The sequence below is a fragment of the Serinus canaria genome, chromosome 11, assembly GCF_022539315.1.
Source record: "Serinus canaria isolate serCan28SL12 chromosome 11, serCan2020, whole genome shotgun sequence".
Classification (NCBI taxonomy): Eukaryota; Metazoa; Chordata; class Aves; order Passeriformes; family Fringillidae; genus Serinus; species Serinus canaria.
In genome coordinates this window covers 12343417-12362424 of record NC_066325.1, presented here as the reverse complement: position 1 = coordinate 12362424, position 19008 = coordinate 12343417, and the positions used below count along the sequence as shown (strand labels likewise).

Sequence of the window (19008 nt, the reverse complement as noted above, 5' to 3'; positions counted from 1 at the left end):
GGTGAAAACATGAAAACCTTTGCTCACTTCAGTAATATGAAGTCTGACTACTTTAAGAAACAAAAGGTATTAATGTTCTAGGCAAATTCAGAATGAGAATTGAAATTGAGACATCTCTATATTTGTTAAGTAGTGGAGGTTCCCTTCTTAATACCTACAGCAATAAAAGTTATTGTTCTAGGTTAATTTTTTTCCTAAAACTTTTTGTGTGTGTGTTTACCTTATGTGATGCCTGTTAAAGTAGACCAGGTAGTAGTTTGCATACTGTGCATCTTGTTTTTGTTGACTGCTTGTGACAAGGATAGGGTTTTTTCTGTCTGGTGACAGCAAAGTATGTTATTGGTCTTGAATGTCCTGTCACATTCAGAATTGAAAGAAATTCCTTCTTCTAGTGTAGTAAGAGTCAATCTGACTTCCTTAGCATGCCTTCTATTGGATGAGGGCACTCAAATCCCTGTCAAAACAGTATGTGTAAGAATGTGGTGATAAGGAGAGCGGAAAATCTATTTAATGAACAAGTTTCAGTTCATCAGATAAGGCATCTTGGAAACTAGCAAATGTTAAAAGGCAGAAATTAATGCAGTGGGAGACAAAAAAGGGAAGTTTTCCTTTTAATCAGATGATTTTTTTAGACCTTAAATGCAGTATATCAGTACAAATGCTTGGAAATTGCTAGCTGCCCATGATCAAACCAAAGAAAGACTTGAATTCTCAGTTTACACAGTGGCTAATTGTCAGACTAATGGCATCTTTTGATTAATAAACATGCTGAGCGTTTCACCCCAGCTCAGCAATCCAGGAGTGGTGGAATATAAAGAAACACCACCTAGAAGGTTGAGTTTTTTGTTATTTTGCCCCTTGTCTTTTGCTGGAGACTTGCTTGAATTGGTGAGCATATACAACTTCTCTAAAGCAATTTCTGACCTTAACTGAAGTGTCTGCTGTGGTGTGTAACAAGAGTGATTTTGTATTTCCCCAGCCTAACTTTGCCCATGGTCTGGCCTCTCTGCAAATTCCGCATGGCGCGACTGTGAAACGCATGTACATCTACAATGGAAACAGCCTGCAGGACACCAAGTATGTGCAGCTGCTCCTGCTCCTTCCATCATTTATTTAGTGCTTTGCCATTGCTAAATAGAATAGTACAGTTTTTTAGTTCACTTTGGGTCTTCTATTAATTTGGTAATGTGCAGAATGCCTTTAGATACCAACCTCAGATTTCTGTAGGTGTTGTCCTCAGCCCTTATAAACAAATGTTGGTTTGATTTATGTTGCTGTAAAATGAACTTGTTTCAGCTGTAGTAGGCAAGTTCAACTGACCTGAAAATGAATTAAAGTAGGGAACATTGTGAATTTAGTAACATATGTTAAGGCTATTCTTCCTCTAGATTTTATTTATGCTGATAACCTCTTCCTAAGCAAATCAAACCTCGTGTAGGCAGTCTGTAAGCTTGTAGGATATTGCTAATATGTATGTCATGGCAGGGCCCATTCAAAGGTCTTAAACTCTCTTGCTAAACAAAACTAATAAAATATGCCATATGCATAATCTGCCATATGTTCAATGTATTTGCAGATACCTGACTGATACCATTAGTATCTTAAAGGCCAGGCTGGATGTGGCTTTGAGCAACCTGGCCTAGTGGAAGGAGTCTCTGCCCATGGCAGAGGGGCTGGAATTAGGTGTTCTTTAAGGTCCCTTCCAACCCAAATCATTCTAGGATTCTGAGATACCTAATCTTAGAAATACCCAAACTAGTAAGATGGTATTTTTTGCAGAGACAGTTGAGTTTTAAGGCCAGAGATAAACACATCCTCAGATTACTGCTCAGAAGGGAGGGAGCTTAGTTTATGCAGACATTGTCTCCTAATTAGAAATAAGTGTACTTGAGAAAAGTGCTGTTGTCTGTGCCCATCTGTGACATGGTGAGCTTTAGTGAAAGCACTGATTGTTGCATGGGGCTCTGTTGTGTGTGTGAGAGAGAGCTCAAAGCCCAGCTTTTAGCTTGTCATTCACCCAGAGGAGAATCGTAAGAACAGGGAATTTTAGGGAGCATATACAGGCTAATACACAGAAAATAGGCCTTTCCATTAAAAGTATCTCTCTGTGACTATTTTCTAAAATAATATTGGTGTTGAATTAAATTGAGAAGTACCCCAGTAAAGCAGCGCAGTTGCCTTGGGTGTACCTGCACAAACTGATTTCATGTTCTGGGCTATGAAATACCTTTCCAAGAGCAGTGAGAGCATCATGGAGAAAGCTCTTTTGCTGCATTTGGCTGATGTGCCTAGTTCAAGGATTTAGTTAGCTCTAAAATCTCCTCAACTTCATTTTCCCTGAGAGAAATTTGAGCTGTTATTTCCTCATAGGCGATATCCAAAGGCTAGGTACAGTTTCTATAGTTCCTTAATTCATCAAGTCTTTGAAACTTGCTGGTTTTTTTCATTAATAGTAAAGATCTTGCATTTGAGTGCTGTCTTGTTCCTCTTCCTTTTCCCCCACACTTTCTGATTCTTCTGTTTAATACAACATTTAATCTTCAGTCTCAGTTACATGCAGCTTTGTCAAAATTGATGTGCTCTGTTCCAGTGAACTGGTACCAGCTTGTTACAGGAAAATTTGAAGGTGAAGCAAATCCTGTGCACATTTTGTTTGATTTGTTTCAGGGCTCCCTTGATGCCTCTCAGCTGTTTCCTTGGGAATGTGTATGCTGAGAACGTCGATGTTCTGCGAGATGGAACTGGACCCTCAGGTTTACGGCTTCGCCTACTCACTGCAGGTATTGGAGACAGAACATTGCACTGCTTGTTCCCCTCAGGGAAAGAAGGGTAAACCTGTGTAAATTAAGCACAGGTTATTTGTGATGATTTATTAAGGGATTTCACAGTGTTCTATCTACCTTATTTTGAATTATTGGAAACAAAACCCAGTTAAATCCTTTTGAAGATGAACCTGCTCAATGCTGCATTTTCCTAACCCTGGAGAAATTACTGGGAACTGGAGCCCTCACATGTTCCAAGTCCTTAGAATATGTTTGCAGAAATGGAATTTGTCTCCAGATGTATGTAGAAGAAAACAGATCACTGTTCTCAGTACTTCACTGAAAAAACCCATGACAAACCAAGAAACCTTGTGTATGTGTGCATTTTCTGACATTCCAGGGAGCTGTATGGTGTTGATATTTTTTTTATTAAATCTGGAAGGCTTTTAAAAAGGCAAGCAAGTGACTACATTAATGCTGCAGCATTAAACTGCACTTCCCATTCCGTTCTGTTTTCATTTACTGTAGGAGACAGTGGTGAAAGTGAAGAGAGGCTGTTGAGTCCCTATTTTTTATGTGCTTTCAGAGATGGGAGGGTGCTTAGAAATTAGGGCAAGATGTAATAGCTGCAAAGGAGTCTTGTTCAGTTACCATAACTTGAGACTTGACAATGTTTTTAAGAAAAACAATTTTGAATAATTTTCATTAGGAGGCTCAGCTTTTCACCTGTCCTGATCGCTAGCTCTATGTATATTGAGGAAAACATTTGGAATGCGCTCACAATATGCAAAAGTTGAAAAAAGAAAGTTATAGATGAAGAATAAAAAAGGAGCAGATATTTTCAACCTACTTTGCTTTTCTTATTACAGAGGAAGATAAGGTAGAGCTGTCTAGTGCAGAGAACATACAGCCTCATGAACTGGGGAAGGAGTTAGCTATAGCATCATAATTATGTAAATGATTTTGAGAAATTGGGCACTTACATTGTCAAGTTCTGTTAAAAATGTATATGCATGTGGTTTAAAGGAAATGTTGTCAATGAGTAAAATAATTATTAAAATATCACTGATGTTCAGATGAACTTGCAGAGAGGCAATCTGAACATGTGCTGTTGTTGTAAAGTTTGTAGAAACTCTTGTAAAGCATACTACACACCTGTTCTAGCTCAAGTTTCTCTGCCTATGTATTAATTTAAAGAAATCAAGGATGACTGAGTTGGATTTTTCTGATCTATTTTTGTGGGTAACTAGCTACATAAATAATGCAGAGTGAGGAAAGCTAAGTGTGTATTTAAAGCACATCCTGTGTTTTGCAGTAACTGCTGCATATGTGTACTTGCATTCTTGTAAATGTAAGATTACTGCATTCCTGAAAGCAAGTGGGCTCACAAACTGTAACATCTTTCCATTTCCTCACATCTGGTAACATTTGTCAGCAATTCACCTGTGTAATGGCTCTTCAATAAGATCTGCTTTAACGTTGTTTGCACAGGGATGGACTTGCTATTGATTTAGTAAGTTATGGGAATCTTGAGTAAAGAATGTGTGTTTTGTGATACAGTTAATGTGGATGAGGGATTTCACTTCATGCGCTTGACGTTTTTAGCTGGAGATAAATCTCTAGCTGCTAAAGTAGAATATTCTAGGGATAGAAATAATTCCTGGTATTTACTGCTAATAGCCAGCTGATCAAATTAAGATGGGCTGGGAGACCAAGTCATGTCTATGTGAATGGCAAGTAAGTGAAGGTAGTATGACTGAAATTGGGGTTGGAAATGGGGAACCATGCAACAATCAGCACATGTGCTGCTCTGATAAGAATTATTTACATTGTTGCAAAGTCAATGGTTAAATTTGGTTTGGCGCTGTTGACTGAGGAATGCAGCTGTTTGGTTTGTGATAAATAGAGGAATGCTAACCTTTTGGTGTTGATTCACTGATGTGTTCTGTGATCAGCAAGGATGCATGTAGAGTTGTTTTCCATTCCTCAGGCTGTGGCCCAGGTGTTTTGGCTGATGCCAAGATGCGGGTATTTGAGCGCTGTGTGTACTTCGGTGATTCCTGCCAGGATGTGCTCAGCACCTTGGGCTCTCCACACAAAGTCTTCTACAAGTCTGAAGACAAGGTGAGGAAATTCATTCAGGCACAGACTTTGTTCATTGGTATCTCAGTCTCATCATAGTGCTTGTGTTTGGCAAGGTATATGAAGATGAACTGCCATGTAGCACAAATTACAAGTGCTCAGTATATTACTTGACATGATAGACCAGGCTGAACCATTATGTAATAGGTTTTAAGAAGCTTTTTTAAAATCCAAATTGATGCAAATCTGTTTAAATTTATTTTAAAAATCAAATTGTGTAACGTTAACTGGCTTAAGAATGGTTACAAATGGGAGTGCTTTTGTATCCCAAAGCTGCCTTAGCAAGTGTGTGCTGCCTATTTTTTTTTCCACTTATAATGTATGTAAAGTAACCTCAGCATATACTTTGATCTTTCCCTAACATTTTTACACAGCATAATGTAAGTAAACCTTTAAATTATGATAACTGAAAAAGCTGATGTGTTACTGTGCCTGCTGCAAGCAGGTGATGGTCCTGTCATGACGCACAGTATCTTCCTTAGTTGAACAAAGGTTTCAGATGAGATTGTAGCAATTTGTTTGAATGTAGAATTGTTATTAAAGGCATTTATCTTTAAGCATTCTTGAAAAGTGTATTTCTTGCAGATGAAAATCCATTCGCCCTCGCCCCATAAGCAGGTCCCATCAAAGTGCAATGACTACTTCTTCAATTATTTCACACTTGGAGTGGTAAGTGGAAAGCTTCCCTAAACAATTCATGTAAACTACTGATTTAGTTACACAGCAATCCTTTCAGGAGGCTAAAGGCTGTGGGAAATGAGAGGCTGCAAAACTCTTGATTGTAGCCTTAGGAATCTCTGGATATGAAAAGCTACACTTGACTTCCTTTAACCCTTACAAATTTAATCAGCAGCATTTTATCTCCACCAGTGGATGGAGGGCTCTTTGCATTTGGCAGCCTCTTAGGTTTTCTCCCTTTTCTGTAGTACCTGATGCATAGGTAACTAGTTCTTGTTCCTGAGATCCATGCCCCTGTCCCACAGAACTGAGGCAAGTGTTCCATAGCATCAGTTTTGAAAGCTTGCTGAGCTGTGGGGTGTAGGTAAATCTTCATGTTCCTTTTTGCAGCTGTTTTGCTTTAGTTTACATTACTGTAAATAATATGCAGAAAAACAGGACCTCCTTAGAAAACTTGCCAGCATTAGCAAATGAAGCTGCAGTTGTGATTGAGTGCTGGAGGAAATGTGTTATTTGAATTTACAAATAGTCTTATTTTTAAATAGTACTTTTCATAATTTGATTCAGTTTCAGTGAGATAAATGTATGTTAGTCTATACAGGGGCTATTTTAAGTAATCTCAGGTTAGTTTAGGGAATGCCCCTTCCTACCCAAATTGCTTCATCTTGTTTTTTGTCTTCAACAGGATATTCTCTTTGATGCAAACACTCACAAGGTGAAGAAATTTGTCCTGCATACAAATTATCCTGGTCATTACAACTTTAACATGTGAGTGTACAGAACTCATATAGGAAAGAGTACATTAAAACAACTGAAAAGGAAATCTTATATTCTCTTTATAGAATTACAGTATTTTTTCGTAAGTCTCTTTGGTGGATCTCGTAACCTGTGGAGGTTGCAGACATCATTAGTAACATTTTTTAGTAGTATTTTCTTTTTACGTTTAAATGCATTTATATATACTGGCAAGTATGTTTTAAATGTCTTATCACTTTCTGGTAGCTACATTGCTGCTTTCTTCCTAATGTGATTTCAATTAGTGATTGAAAAAATCTCATCTTCTGAACATGTTTTCAGTACTTTCTAAGTGTAAACTCTTTAGAGGAGGAGTATGAGTTAGTGATTGGATGTCTGATTCAAGCAGTTAGTGACAGAGAAATCTATAGTGCTGTTTCATAGCTAAATATTTCTCCATCCACTCTGTGTAAAAACAGAGTAATTTGTGCTGAAGGACTTCTTGTATCCTCTAAAGAATTGTATTAGGACATTCCCAGGCTGCTGCCTTTTTTGATGTCGAAAATCTAACTGAGAACTTAATCTGCTATCATAGATTCTCACTTTCATTTTATTATTGATATGACTTTTCATAAAAGGGATTATTAAGAGCAGTAAGTCTGTGGCTGTGCAGTTTATCTTGGGTTCTCTGTTCTCTAATAGCTTTTACAATTTGCTCTTTCTAGTTACCATCGCTGTGAATTCAAGATTCCACTCGTCATTAAGAGAGGTGAGATTGTCCCTGCTGTCCTGCTGCAGGGGGCACACAATGCTCCAAGGGGAGCTGGGATCAGTCTCTAGATGTCCTTCATTATCAGAGGATGCTAACAGGGACAGTCATTGAGGCAGAGAAGTAGTTTTGGGATTAGGTTTCTATTTAAGTGGAAAAGACACTTCAGGGCAAGGTAGCAGTTCTCTGATTTTACTTACACTAGCTCTTCACTTACTTGGATCATGCAAATATTTTGCTGCAACATCACAATATCCTGTAATGCTGCTGCTCTGCTAAAATCAATTACCTTGTACCTGGAGGCTCAAAATCTGTAAGGCAGTGTTAGTCTGAGCTCATCTGTCCAGTCCATTGGTATTTAATATAATCTGGTTTATCTGGGAATGAAAATAAACATCCTGATATGTTGGTTCTGTGTGCTACAGACAAAGTATGTCTGTGCTCACCTGAAAATAAATCTATAAATCTATAAGAAAATATAATCAGTAGAGCTGATTTGGCAAGGTACTAAGATATTCCCAGCTCTGGGCAGTTACTAATCTCAGCAAAGTAGGGGAACCCTGTCAGAAGATCAGTGATTGAAGTAGACTTCTTCAACATAAGAAAAAATGTGTACTGGGAAGTTATTTGGTTTATCCAGGGAATGCCAGATGCTCCTTAGGTTTTGGCCAGGGATGTTTTCCTCATTCTGATTGGTATTTACTGCCATCACTTTGCTGTGTAAAGTGCAGTCCTCCTGTGGCTGTCACAGCAGTTTGAGCATATGGAGGATTAAAGACGTGGAAAAACAATGTTTATGTATACATGCTTATATGAAAGTTGATTTGTACTTCAGCCAAGAGAATGAGCATGAAAATTCTCACTTTTAAAATTATTTTCCCTTAGGTATTGTACTTCAAAGCATTAATTTGTGATTAATTTTATATACCTCAAGTAGCATTATGAATTTATTCGTAATGTGTTTGTTTTTTTTTTTTTGTTTTTTGTTTTTTTTTGTTTATTTGGCATTTCTAACGAGCTTTTCTGGCCTCTAGCTTATGTCCAGAACATGCAACAAGTTGTGAACAGATGTTAAACCAGTTTTGAAGAGCCCATCTTCTTCCCTCTGGTGGCCGTGCCTGATGCAGTTTTATTAGTTCCCTTTTGTACTTCAAGTTCAGATGATAAATTAAGAGCCAGAGTTCAAGTTGCACAGACACTGAACTCTCAGCACAAAGAGAGCATGTTTAGAGAGGGAAAAATACAGAGGAGCAAATGGTCTTTAACTTGACTAAAAGCTCTGTTTGACATTTTAATGTCTAGGTCCATTCCTACTGCTTTGGGAACAAGCTTTCAGTATTCAGGAGTACCCAAATATGTGTATGTAAGATATGTATGACAGTACTTGAAGCCAGCAAACAGTTTGTTTAAAAACTGTAATTGTGAATGCAATGATTTCCTTTTATTTTTTAATAGGTAGGCTGTGATTCCCAAGCTCTCTGCCATCTTTATTGTGGGAGAGTGATGTTTTCACTGATCTCAGGCCTGCCAGCTCCTGAATCTCCAGATGTCACTTTTAGCCAGCTTTCCTTCCAAGTGCAGTGGAGTGTTTTGGAATTAATGAGTGGCACATCATGTTACCTCCTGAAGGGGCTGTGCTAGGCCTGCTAGCTTAGTGCAGAGATGGAGTTTCTTCTACAGTGGTGTTCTTCCATCTGAAATTAAAGCTTAAGCTTTTATAGTTTTCAAGTTGGGACTTGCTGTAAATAGGGAGGTTTGCTTTATCAACTTGACTGGCATTTTGTCAGTGTTACTGACAATTCTGATTGCTAGTGAATGCTGATAAATTTGTATATGACCTGATCTAATGCTCCTGTGTCTCCTGCTATCTGAATTAACATGCCAAAATAAAGGATTACGTAGGGGACTGTTGAAGCTTAAGCTCTAAAAGCTTTTCTGTTTTTGTTTCATAGATAGTGCTGATTCACAGACAGAAACATGTACAACATACAGCAAGGTAAGCCTGTGCAGAACCGAGTGTTTTTCTGATTTTTCTTAAGCCATCTAAATGATTCATACCAACTTTACAACACACTTCAGAGACATTACGGCAGTGGTATCATGCTGTTTTAAAGTGGAATAGTAGAAGGCCAAAAGTTAGTGTGCATCTTGTATTTTAAATATTTTGGTATGTTAAATGATGATTGAATTCATTTGTAATAGCACTTTTCAAGTAAATTAAATTGCTACATGATGGCATAGCTTGCATTTTAACACAGCTGCAGGTAGAAATAGTGAAATAAGTGGCAGGGGAAAACAAGAGCAGTGGTGGCTGTATGTTAGCTGAGACATGTTCCTAAACAAAATTCTCACAGAGCTATTGTACTAAGCATAGCTCTTAAAGACATGGACTATTGAACAGGAGAATCCAGTGCCCTTCCACTTTCTTCTGAAGGGCACCAGTAATGGGATGTTTCTTAGGCAGCAGCCTTTCAAAAATGTCACTGCCAGTGTGACATCTCCTGATGGCAGCAGACTCCTTGAAGACTCCACAGGCTCACCACCTAAATGAACTTCCCAGCTGGGCAGTTGCTGCTGCATATTTGACAGCTGCATTAAATTGAAAAACTTCTCAAAAACTGTTCATGAATGTCTCTGCAGTCAGTGTTTCAGCCAGGGTCACTGCTGCTCTCTTGGTTCCCAGGGTGCCAAATGAAGGCTTTCCTTGGTGAATTTTGGGTCCCATACTGGGAAGAAAAATTGGAGTCAGCAATCTAGAAAATGCCATTCTATGCTTTTTGATTTGAATTAGCTTACTCCCTTCAGTGCTTTGACTTATTTCAGTCTTGTGTGTGAAACTGCAGCTTCTTGGAGTCTGGTTCAGGTGAGGAAAACTGTTGGACACTTCCCAGTCATTAAATAGTGCAGCTTTCCTACCTCCAATATGGTTGCTTAAATCAAGGAAAGACTTAAGGGAGAGGTAGCAGTGGGGCTATTTTTCCTCTCTGCAAAGGTATGTAAGAGGATATTTTGTTGAAGTTTTCCACAGCTGCTTTGCTGTCTGAGGTGCCCCTAAAATGCCACAAGACTTTCCAGCAAAATTTTATCCATAAGACCAATAGAAATTTTTATATTGATAATTCAAATTCCAAACTATTAAATAAAAATGAGAATATACCTTAAGATAATTTACTAGCCCTAGCAGTGGATAGTTCCATTATTGAGTATGGCTCCAGTCACAAGATGCTTCTGTAAATACAGCCTCAGGTTTATTTGACAAATAGGTTTGTCACTAACAAATGTGCATGGCACTCTTCCTAGATAAAAAGAAGAGTTTTCTTGTATCTCATTTTAACACAAATTCATTGATGTATTTACAGTGGGACAGTATTCAGGACCTACTGGGGCACCCTGTAGAGAAGCCAGTGGTACTTCACAGGTAAAAATCTCTCTCTATTTTACTTGGCAAGGACTGGGTTGACAACAGAGGGTGAGGAAGACTGTTTATGGCACTGGTTACTTTTGTACTGCTTTGCTGGTTAAAGTTTCAGGGGTTTTTTGGCCACTAACAAGATGAGATAGCTGCTCTCAGAGGAAATAAACTGACATTATGAGTGAAAGCATTTCCAAAATTTCTTGAAATGCAAAATCCAGAGAAGACCTTAGAGTGAACAGTGCATTGAAAAGTCTTTCTTTATGAGTGATAAATAGTGTGGAGTTTTTATACTTTTTATAAAGTATTTCAATAACATGACATTATATAGCACAGTATATATGCACATGATAACATATACAACAGCAGTCTGTCTGAAGAAGCTTGTATTTTCTGAACATATGTGGTTCTACAGTTTCTTTAGGCTGACTGAAGGTAGAATAGCCCTTAAATTTGCTGTGCTTCTGCAGGCATTGAGGTGGATACTGGGTTAAATGGGCATTATCTGTTTGCAGAGTTATCATTTTATGATGTGAAACCATGATTTTTATCTCAGGGCAAGTGTAAGTGATGGGTACTGTGCAAATACCACAGCAATTTCAGATAAATTAATGTATTTTAATCACACTTTCACATGATTTTTACTTTGATTTTTTTTTTTTTCCCCCCCTAATCATTGTGCCCTTTGATCCCCTTTACTCCTGTGTTATGCCAGTGAGATGATTAGAGCAGAAGCCATGTGAATGAAGTAAAGCTAAGGTGAAATAGTGATGACATAGAGCCCTTCTATTTCTTCCATCTGTGTTGTAGAGAGTAGTTCAACCAGAGAGCGCTTTACTGAGCACATCTCAAATGGCTCAGACATGCAATTTGAAAAACTGGCCAGTTTACAAGAAAGGACAAAAGGTAAATATTCATTAGGGGGTTTTTTTGGCTGTAATCTCAAATTCATTGCAGTCAACAGAAATTGTCAATGTACAATCCAAAAATATCAGAAATAACTGGAAGAAAATGGTACATAGATCTTGAAAAATACTGTTTAATAAAACTCGGATTATTCTATTTCAGCATCATATAGGTTAATCTTCTCAACATGCTAAATCCAGTTGATTAATAGTATCTAGTTAATATAAATAACAGTCTATATGTAGTAAATATATATGGTAGACGTTGAGACACGAAGGGAGGGATCTTGCACAAAAATAATGTGTAGTAACATGGTGCTTCTCTCTTCCTGTGTATCTGGGGGTTTTTTAGGCTTCTTCCTGTTCAGGTTAAGTGCAGGAGAGTTTTCCTGTAGAGGTCACTAGTGCCTTTTTTTTTTTTTTTACTTTATCCCTAAGTGTTATTAATGGCACTGTAGCATCAAACTACAGTTTCCTTTGGCTCACTTGGAGTCTATCAAAGGTGTTACATAATGTAGAGTTACTTTCTTTGGATGAAAGCCATGATAAAGATGCTGTAATTAACATTATGTTCCTGAGTAGTTATTGCTCCTGATACTCAGATACCCATTTTAAAATTTTTCCCCTCTTTTCTGTTCAGGTCATCATCTCCAAACAACACTAACCCATTTGGGTCAACCTTTTGCTTTGGACTGCAGCGAATGATCTTTGAGGTTAGGAAAAAACCCTTTTATTTTTGTCTGAGCATGGGAAGATTTGCTATTACTATGAGTGGCTTCTTACTTCCTATTGCAGTAGAAGCCAGTGCTTGGGAGTGGTATAATTTTAGGACAGGGAAACTTTGCAACCTCTTCTCTGAGGTTGTACATTTGTATGTTAAAGCTGAAACTTCAAGTTTGTCACCTGGAATTCGTGCTAGCAGGAGATACATTCACATGGCTGGTTGGAGCAGATGGTGTTGTGTCATGGAAATCTAAGACTGTTTTTAGGAACTAGCCAAGAGCTTGTTGCTGTCATTTGTTGTTGGGATTTGTTTCTTCAGGCAGATCACTTCTGGATTCACCATTTTAATACTTGTGATTTTGTGTTTATTGTAGTACTTTGTTTAATTTCCCTTTTCCCTGCTGTGCTTTTGCAGGTGATGCAGAATAATCACATAGCTTCTGTTACTCTGTATGGCCCCACACGGCCCAGCAGCCAGTTGAGAACGTCGGACCTTCCCCAGTGAGCATCCCCTGCAAAGTCAGCTAATCTCAATGCTACAGAATTAGTACAGCGTGCCTTGATTTGCTGCCACTTATAATATGGAAAGCACGTTATGATTTTATTTTTTTTTCAATAAGCCTTTCCACCCTGGAGTGGTGTGGAGAGGAAATTTCTCTCAACCCTTCATCATGGGGCATGGAACTGTTGATGGAGGAAAGCAGCTTAGGTGCCTGTGCCGTCATTTATTCCTCTCCGTTGCCCTCATCCTATGCAGCACAGACGTGAAGAGACTGTCCCTCCTTCTCAGCTGGCAGAAGGGGGAAATGGAAGAGGGGCACGTAATGACTGCAAGAATTAGAAGCACAAACTTTCTGAGCCTTGGAGCATCTGGAAGCAGGTATTGATTTTAGTCTGTTTGTGTTACTGTATTGATGTGGTGGTCACATTTTAAGAAAACGTGTGTGTATATATATATAGATCTAAACACCTCGGTATTTCTGTGGCTTAGGACATTGTACCAAGTGTGACAAGGATGTATATATGTCCATGATTTCAGGCACCACATCTTTGTGTAACTTCAAACCAAGCAAGTAGCATGTGCATAATACTTGGTTGTAACATTTGCACTACATACACTTTAATTACTTGATAAACGTTTATCTTCACTGAGGAGCATCTGTGTACTGGGTGTGAGTGGGGTGTGGTGGTTATTTAATGTACACTGCGCATAAAGCTTATTTATACAGTGGATCAAATTTATCCACCTTCCTGCACTAATATGTACTTGATATGCTGATACAATTTTTTTCTGTCATGGCTGGTTTACTAATTTTTTTCATATGCAATTTCGAAAGAAAAAAAAATTCTGGAAGGGGTTATTTCTATGATTGAATTATGTTTTAATGAAAAGATTTGATACAATTTTTCATACTAGTGAAAAATTTAACGAAGAAATAATGTTGCCTCATTTGCCTCCGTTCCAAAATCCTTTATTCCTCCTCTATTTCCTCAGAGAAAGAAAAGCTGTATATAATGGTATCTCAGAAAGAAATTCTGGAATTCCGCCATCACCGAGATAACCTTTTCTGTAACTTTTGATGTATGATTTTAATTTATGCCAAAGGTTTAGCCAAAGACATCCTCGTTGTAGTTTCACCATTTCTGTACATAGATGCTAACTGCACACCCCACCCCAGCAGACAGGATAGAGGCTTCTTTCTAGTTGGGAGATGCTGCTCGCGACATTTTATCCCAGGAGGATACTTTAGGTTTCTAGTTCTCTTACCAGTCTTATTTGGGAGAAATAGGTGGTCTGTCTTTGAAATAATGAACCCTTTTTAAAAATGGACAAGAGAAATGTATAATTTTATCCCATTTTTAATATTTTGGTGTCGCAACTTGTGATACATAGATGACAATTTTGTGAGTTTTACTATGTGTGTACAGATTTTTGTAAATATGACATTTTTGTAATTTTAACTCCATGTACAGTGTAATCCTGTATAGTTTATCAATGAATGAGAGATAGGAAATCGAATGTTAACTGAAGTTTGGGATCCTGGACCAGTAGCAGGGATAAATGTGTGTGTGTGTGTGAGACGTTCTTTGCCATTTAGTCTTCCTGTATACTGTGATACTCTAAACTGTTTTGCTAAAACAAACAAAAAAGCCCCATGGAGAATCTAATGGATAAGGAAAAAGTTACTGTTTACCTTTATCCCTAGGTGTCACTCCTGTTGAATCCCTGTTCAATCTGTGCTGTCTCCTGTGATCGTTGCTTGCTAAGAAAATTCTATGCCTCAATCTTCCTTTTTGTTTCCTCTCTAATTTTAATTTCATTTTACATAGCCCTTCTGTAAATTAAATGGAATAATAATGAGCATGTACACTGAAAGAAAAATAAAAAGAGACTCTCAGTTACTGTTTTTGTGTTAAATACAGTTGCTGGGTGTTTTTGTAATAAAATCATGGATGTTTTTGCTTTTTGTTTTCTTATCAATTAATTCTCTTTTTTTACTGTTTTTCAGCCATTGTATTAGAAGTACCTGACTAGTGTATAGTGACTTTATAGCAAATTCAGTATGTTCTCCAAAGAAACAGTAACTACTGTAACTTGAAAGATACATGAAAGCATTTTGTAAGGTTTTGCCCTGAAGTGGAGAAGTCTTTAAACTGTGGTTGATAGCACCGTGGGCTCTGCATTGTGTTCAGAAATGAGATTGTTATGCTCCTCTGGGCCCTTGGGGATCATGGAAATCAATTGAGCTTCAAAGAGGGGGGATATTGCACAGCAGAAGGGAGGAAATGCCTGCAGTGAAAGCTGCAAATGTGAATTCTCCTGCACAGAAAAGCTTTGGGAGTCTCCGTGCCCTGAAGCAGCTCCAAGGTTAATGCAGGGCACAAGGATGGGACTCCTGCACTGGCTGTGTGGGCAGGCAGAGCCCTCAGCCCCCTCCTGCAGCCTCCCCAGTGCTGCAGTGCAGGCTGACCCTGCCTGCCCTGGCTCAGGGGGCTCTCACAGAATTCTGTGGTTTCTCAACTGAGATGCTGTGCGTGCTCATTCTTGTTACTGAAATGTGACAGCAGTCCTGATGCTAACTTCAATTAATTTTAATCCATCCTTTTCTAATAAAGGCTCCAGGTAGGCTGCAAGAGGAGGTAAATCCTTGATGGGATGATTTGAGTAATGGCTATGGAGATGCCAATATCCTGCTCTCAAGGATATTGAGTTGAAGTTCTTCAGAAGAGTGAGGTCAGGCCTGCTGCTGCAGCATGAACCCTGAGACCTAGGACAGGAGCAGTAGCTAACTTGGGGTATTTAATAACTACAGTGGCTTCCAGCTTCAATTGTAAAGCTCTGGTGAGACCTAGTGACTAGAATAGTATTGGTAATTAACAGTTCTCCCTTAACAACCCATATACTTCTCTAGGTCAGCCCCTTGATATTGAAAAATTCTCTGCACAGACAAAACATTAAAGGCACTATTGCATTTTGGCTGTTGCTGCTGGGCTGAGCTCAAAGCTTTTGACTTTTGGGAGAGGCAGATCTGAAGAAGCACCAGGAGAGAGAATGTGGAGTTGCTTTTATGGATTTCCTCACCCACCCTTTGTGGATGCAGCTGTTCACAACTCTCTTGTCTGAGATGTTTTGATTTGTTTGTTCCTTTTGGGACTAAGGCAAGCCAAGCTGTTCCTGAGCTGATACATTAGACAAGCATCGTGGAGCATTTAAGGACTTGCTGGCATGAGAAGTTCAGGGATGGATAGAGGGGACTGATGGTGGGTTTGAGTTAGAAAGAAGAGAGGAAGGAGTAGAGGAGCTCTGGGGGACAAGGCAAGGATGGCAGTGTGGCAGGAAGGGAGGTTGAGTGAGGCAGTTCACCTGAACCAAGAGCTCTTCTGGGCAAAGGGCTGCTCAGGGGGGAGCAAGGGGCCAGCTCTGCCTCCCCCTGCCAAAGGAACTGAGAGATTTGGGCTGCATCAGATCCCATTTTGCCAGGTGGCCTTGTTCCTTGTGATAATTCTGTGTGGTTTGATACAGATCCTGCATGTTGGCAACATGTGCATTGGTTCACCATTTTGGATTCATATGATAAAACTGTTTGATATAAAGTTAAGTACAATTGCATTTTTAATAAAACATGTAGTGCATATGATCCCCTTCTGATGTGTGCTGTTTTCCTTTGTAAAGCGGTAAGGAGTTTGTGTGTCTGTGTCTGCTTAACCTGAATATTGCAGTACTGTCCACAGTATTTCATTTGTTTATACTTCATAAAACTGATTGTTGTGCCCTTCTTTATAGAGGTGAAGCTGACATTTCTTCACCTGTTCTTCAGCCTTCCAGCAGTCCCTGGGCTCCTGTGATGGCTCCAGGCAGTGCTGTATAGATAAGTGCTGCTGTGTAATACTAGAACCCTCTGTTCCCCAAAATGCAGTTCCTGACAAGAAGAAGCAATCTTCTGTTGCCAGGAACTGCCACATTTTTAATTCTAAACAGATTTTCTCTTTCCTGAAAGACTAATCATATGGTGTGTGAGAACTGATTCATGTGATCATGATCGTTCAAATTCCAGAGCTCCCATCCAACCTGTTTAAAACAAAATCTTTCAGCACCACAGGAAGATGGTGATTCATCATTGCTTTGGGGCTGGCTGGAGGTTAGGGGCCAGCTGCTCTTTTCCAGAGGCAAATCAAGGGTGTTGCTGCCCCCTTCACACTGACTCTCTCCCTGCTGTTAGAACCTGTTAGTCACTTCTCTCAGCCAGAACTTCTGTTAGGTTTTTGGTTTTGATGGCTCAAAATGTACATTAAAAGTAAATCTGCATGTGTGAGTCAGTGTGGCTCTTACTTTGAAAGAAATGTTGTGTCCAAGCCCTCTCTGCTTGCTTTCTCCAGAGTATTTGGGCTAAGACCCAGTTGTCTGATTTGGCACAATTCCTCATGGGCTGGTTGTGTTCAGAATAATTTTTGATGCTACAATGCAAGGAACATTATTCCATGCTAGTTGCAATTGTTCTGTGTCAACTTTTGCCTGATAAACACCTTCTTTTTAAGCCTTGATTACACCAGTGCAAAGCCCCCTCCTCTCTGCCTGACTCTGTCAGCCACAATCTGACACAGCACATGTAGAAAATAAATACCTCACTGTGTGTCTGTGGAGTTAAAATACTGGTTAGTTCTGGTGGTTCTCTTCATGTAAAGTGTGAACCAGGTTGTTTCAGAGGGAAGGTAAGGCTGAAGTAAAACAAGGGGCAAATGAAAGTTGAATCTTACTGAAGATGTAATTCTTTAGCATTAAAAATAGGCTCAGTGAAGCAAGAGCCCATGAAGGATATTTTGGGAGGAGTGTATGTGTTACTTGGAGGGCTCTGGTTCAACTCAAATACCATATTCTTTGCCTATGTGAATTTTTGCTCTAACTAATGAAGTCACTGTTAAAATGTTTATCTGCCAAAGCTTACATCCCAAGCTCTTGTGGTGTTTGTGGGGATGTCTGTTTTTCCAGCAGGTCAAATAATTTCTCCTCATGATCTGGAAAAAATGAGTGCTTGAAACAGCAGGAAAGGTAAGCTGGAGTTTGCAGAGTTGGGCACTCACTGTACTCTAAGATACCATCATTACAGTAACTTTTGTTCTGGACTGGCTGTAATGGCTAATGTAATCTTTTCCATACATGAATGAATTCCCCTTTAAATTTTACTCCTTGAGGTATTTTAAAGTACTGCATATTCCAATTCTGGAAGATGGTTTTAAGTGCCTTAATGCTTTACACCTACACTATATATATATATATATGTATGCCACTGAGTGCTTAAGTTTCATTCTTTTATTATTATCCTTCAGAGAGACATTTAGTTTAAATACCAATCACAGAAAGCCCTGCATGATTATGCAATGTGCAGTCTAATCAACTAAATAATCAAACCAGCCTGATTTGCTGTATTCCCTTTTCCCCTCTGCTCATCTCAGAAAAACTGCAGCCCTGAAATTCTGAATTTACCTTGTCCCTTGCTGGGTAAGCTGTGCTGCATCCACAAGTAGGAGGTTACAGAGATTATTCCACCCTTTTCTGCTTCTCTGGCTGTAGACACCAGTTGTCTCATTGTCACACCTTGATTCCCACCCAGCTCAGGCATCCCCTGGGACAAGGCTGCCATTGCAAACCTGTGTTAGGTTTTTTCCAAGGTTTTAGCCCATGGATTGTCAACAGATGGGCTGGGAAGGGGAGGGGGAGAGAGAAGATCCATGAGCTGAGTCTGAATGGTTTGGAGAGATCATTGGGCTGGCCAGGAATGGTGGGGGAGCTGTTTGCCACTCCTGGAGGGACTCAGTTATGCTCCTCCTTTGGTTTACTTTTCCCCCTCATTCCTCAGTATGGTTTTCTTACTGATCATAAGGCTAGAAAGAAATGAAAAATTATATTTAAAGGTTTTACTGTTTTTTAAATCTGTCACTGCAGTTAGTAGCATCATGAGGGAAATGTGGTGGGCAGATTTTCTGGGCTGCTGAGAATTCCAGCTGCAAGAGGTACAGCCCAGGAGATCAGCAGTTTTTCATGCTGGGCTTTGGGATTGACTTCTTTTTCTCTCTGATCTGATGGTCTTTCAGCACTCCCAGGGGATGTTCTCAGTGCTAATATGTGGTGAAGGTTCTCTGATTATTTTGTACTGTTGGAGTTTGCAGCTGAGGTTTGCTTCTGAGAATCCACTGTAGAAAGATGAATAATTAAGCTGCAGACAGGAAGCAGAAGATTTTAATACTGAATTGCTTCAGAATCCTCTTTGGCTTTCTTTTTTGTGATGTCTGAGTCTGCAGTGGCTTGTCTGAATGATGGATCTTGGCATTCCCTACCAGCTTGTGTGTCCAGAGATGCACTTGGAGGTGCTGAATGTGAGGCTC

At 39.3% G+C, this 19008-nt stretch overlaps 1 protein-coding gene across 2 annotated transcripts in view; it reads left to right on the top strand.

The window, feature by feature from the left end:
* Nucleotides 1-14525, top strand: part of PHAF1 (phagosome assembly factor 1) — a 34947-nt gene extending 20422 nt beyond the window's left edge. Inside the window, exons 8-17 of one of the 2 annotated variants that reach the window (XM_050978987.1) lie at nt 980-1077; nt 2668-2780; nt 4753-4886; nt 5490-5573; nt 6268-6350; nt 7043-7086; nt 9039-9082; nt 10446-10504; nt 12044-12116; nt 12542-14525. In XM_050978987.1, the coding sequence (XP_050834944.1) occupies nt 980-1077; nt 2668-2780; nt 4753-4886; nt 5490-5573; nt 6268-6350; nt 7043-7086; nt 9039-9082; nt 10446-10504; nt 12044-12116; nt 12542-12631 (822 nt within the window). In that variant the 3' untranslated portion in view covers nt 12632-14525. Of the gene's footprint in view, nt 1-979; nt 1078-2667; nt 2781-4752; nt 4887-5489; nt 5574-6267; nt 6351-7042; nt 7087-9038; nt 9083-10445; nt 10505-11308; nt 12015-12043; nt 12117-12541 lie in introns of those variants that run through there. The other variant, XM_050978988.1, reaches the window with a different exon arrangement.
* The last annotated feature ends 4483 nt before the right edge of the window (nt 14526-19008 follow it).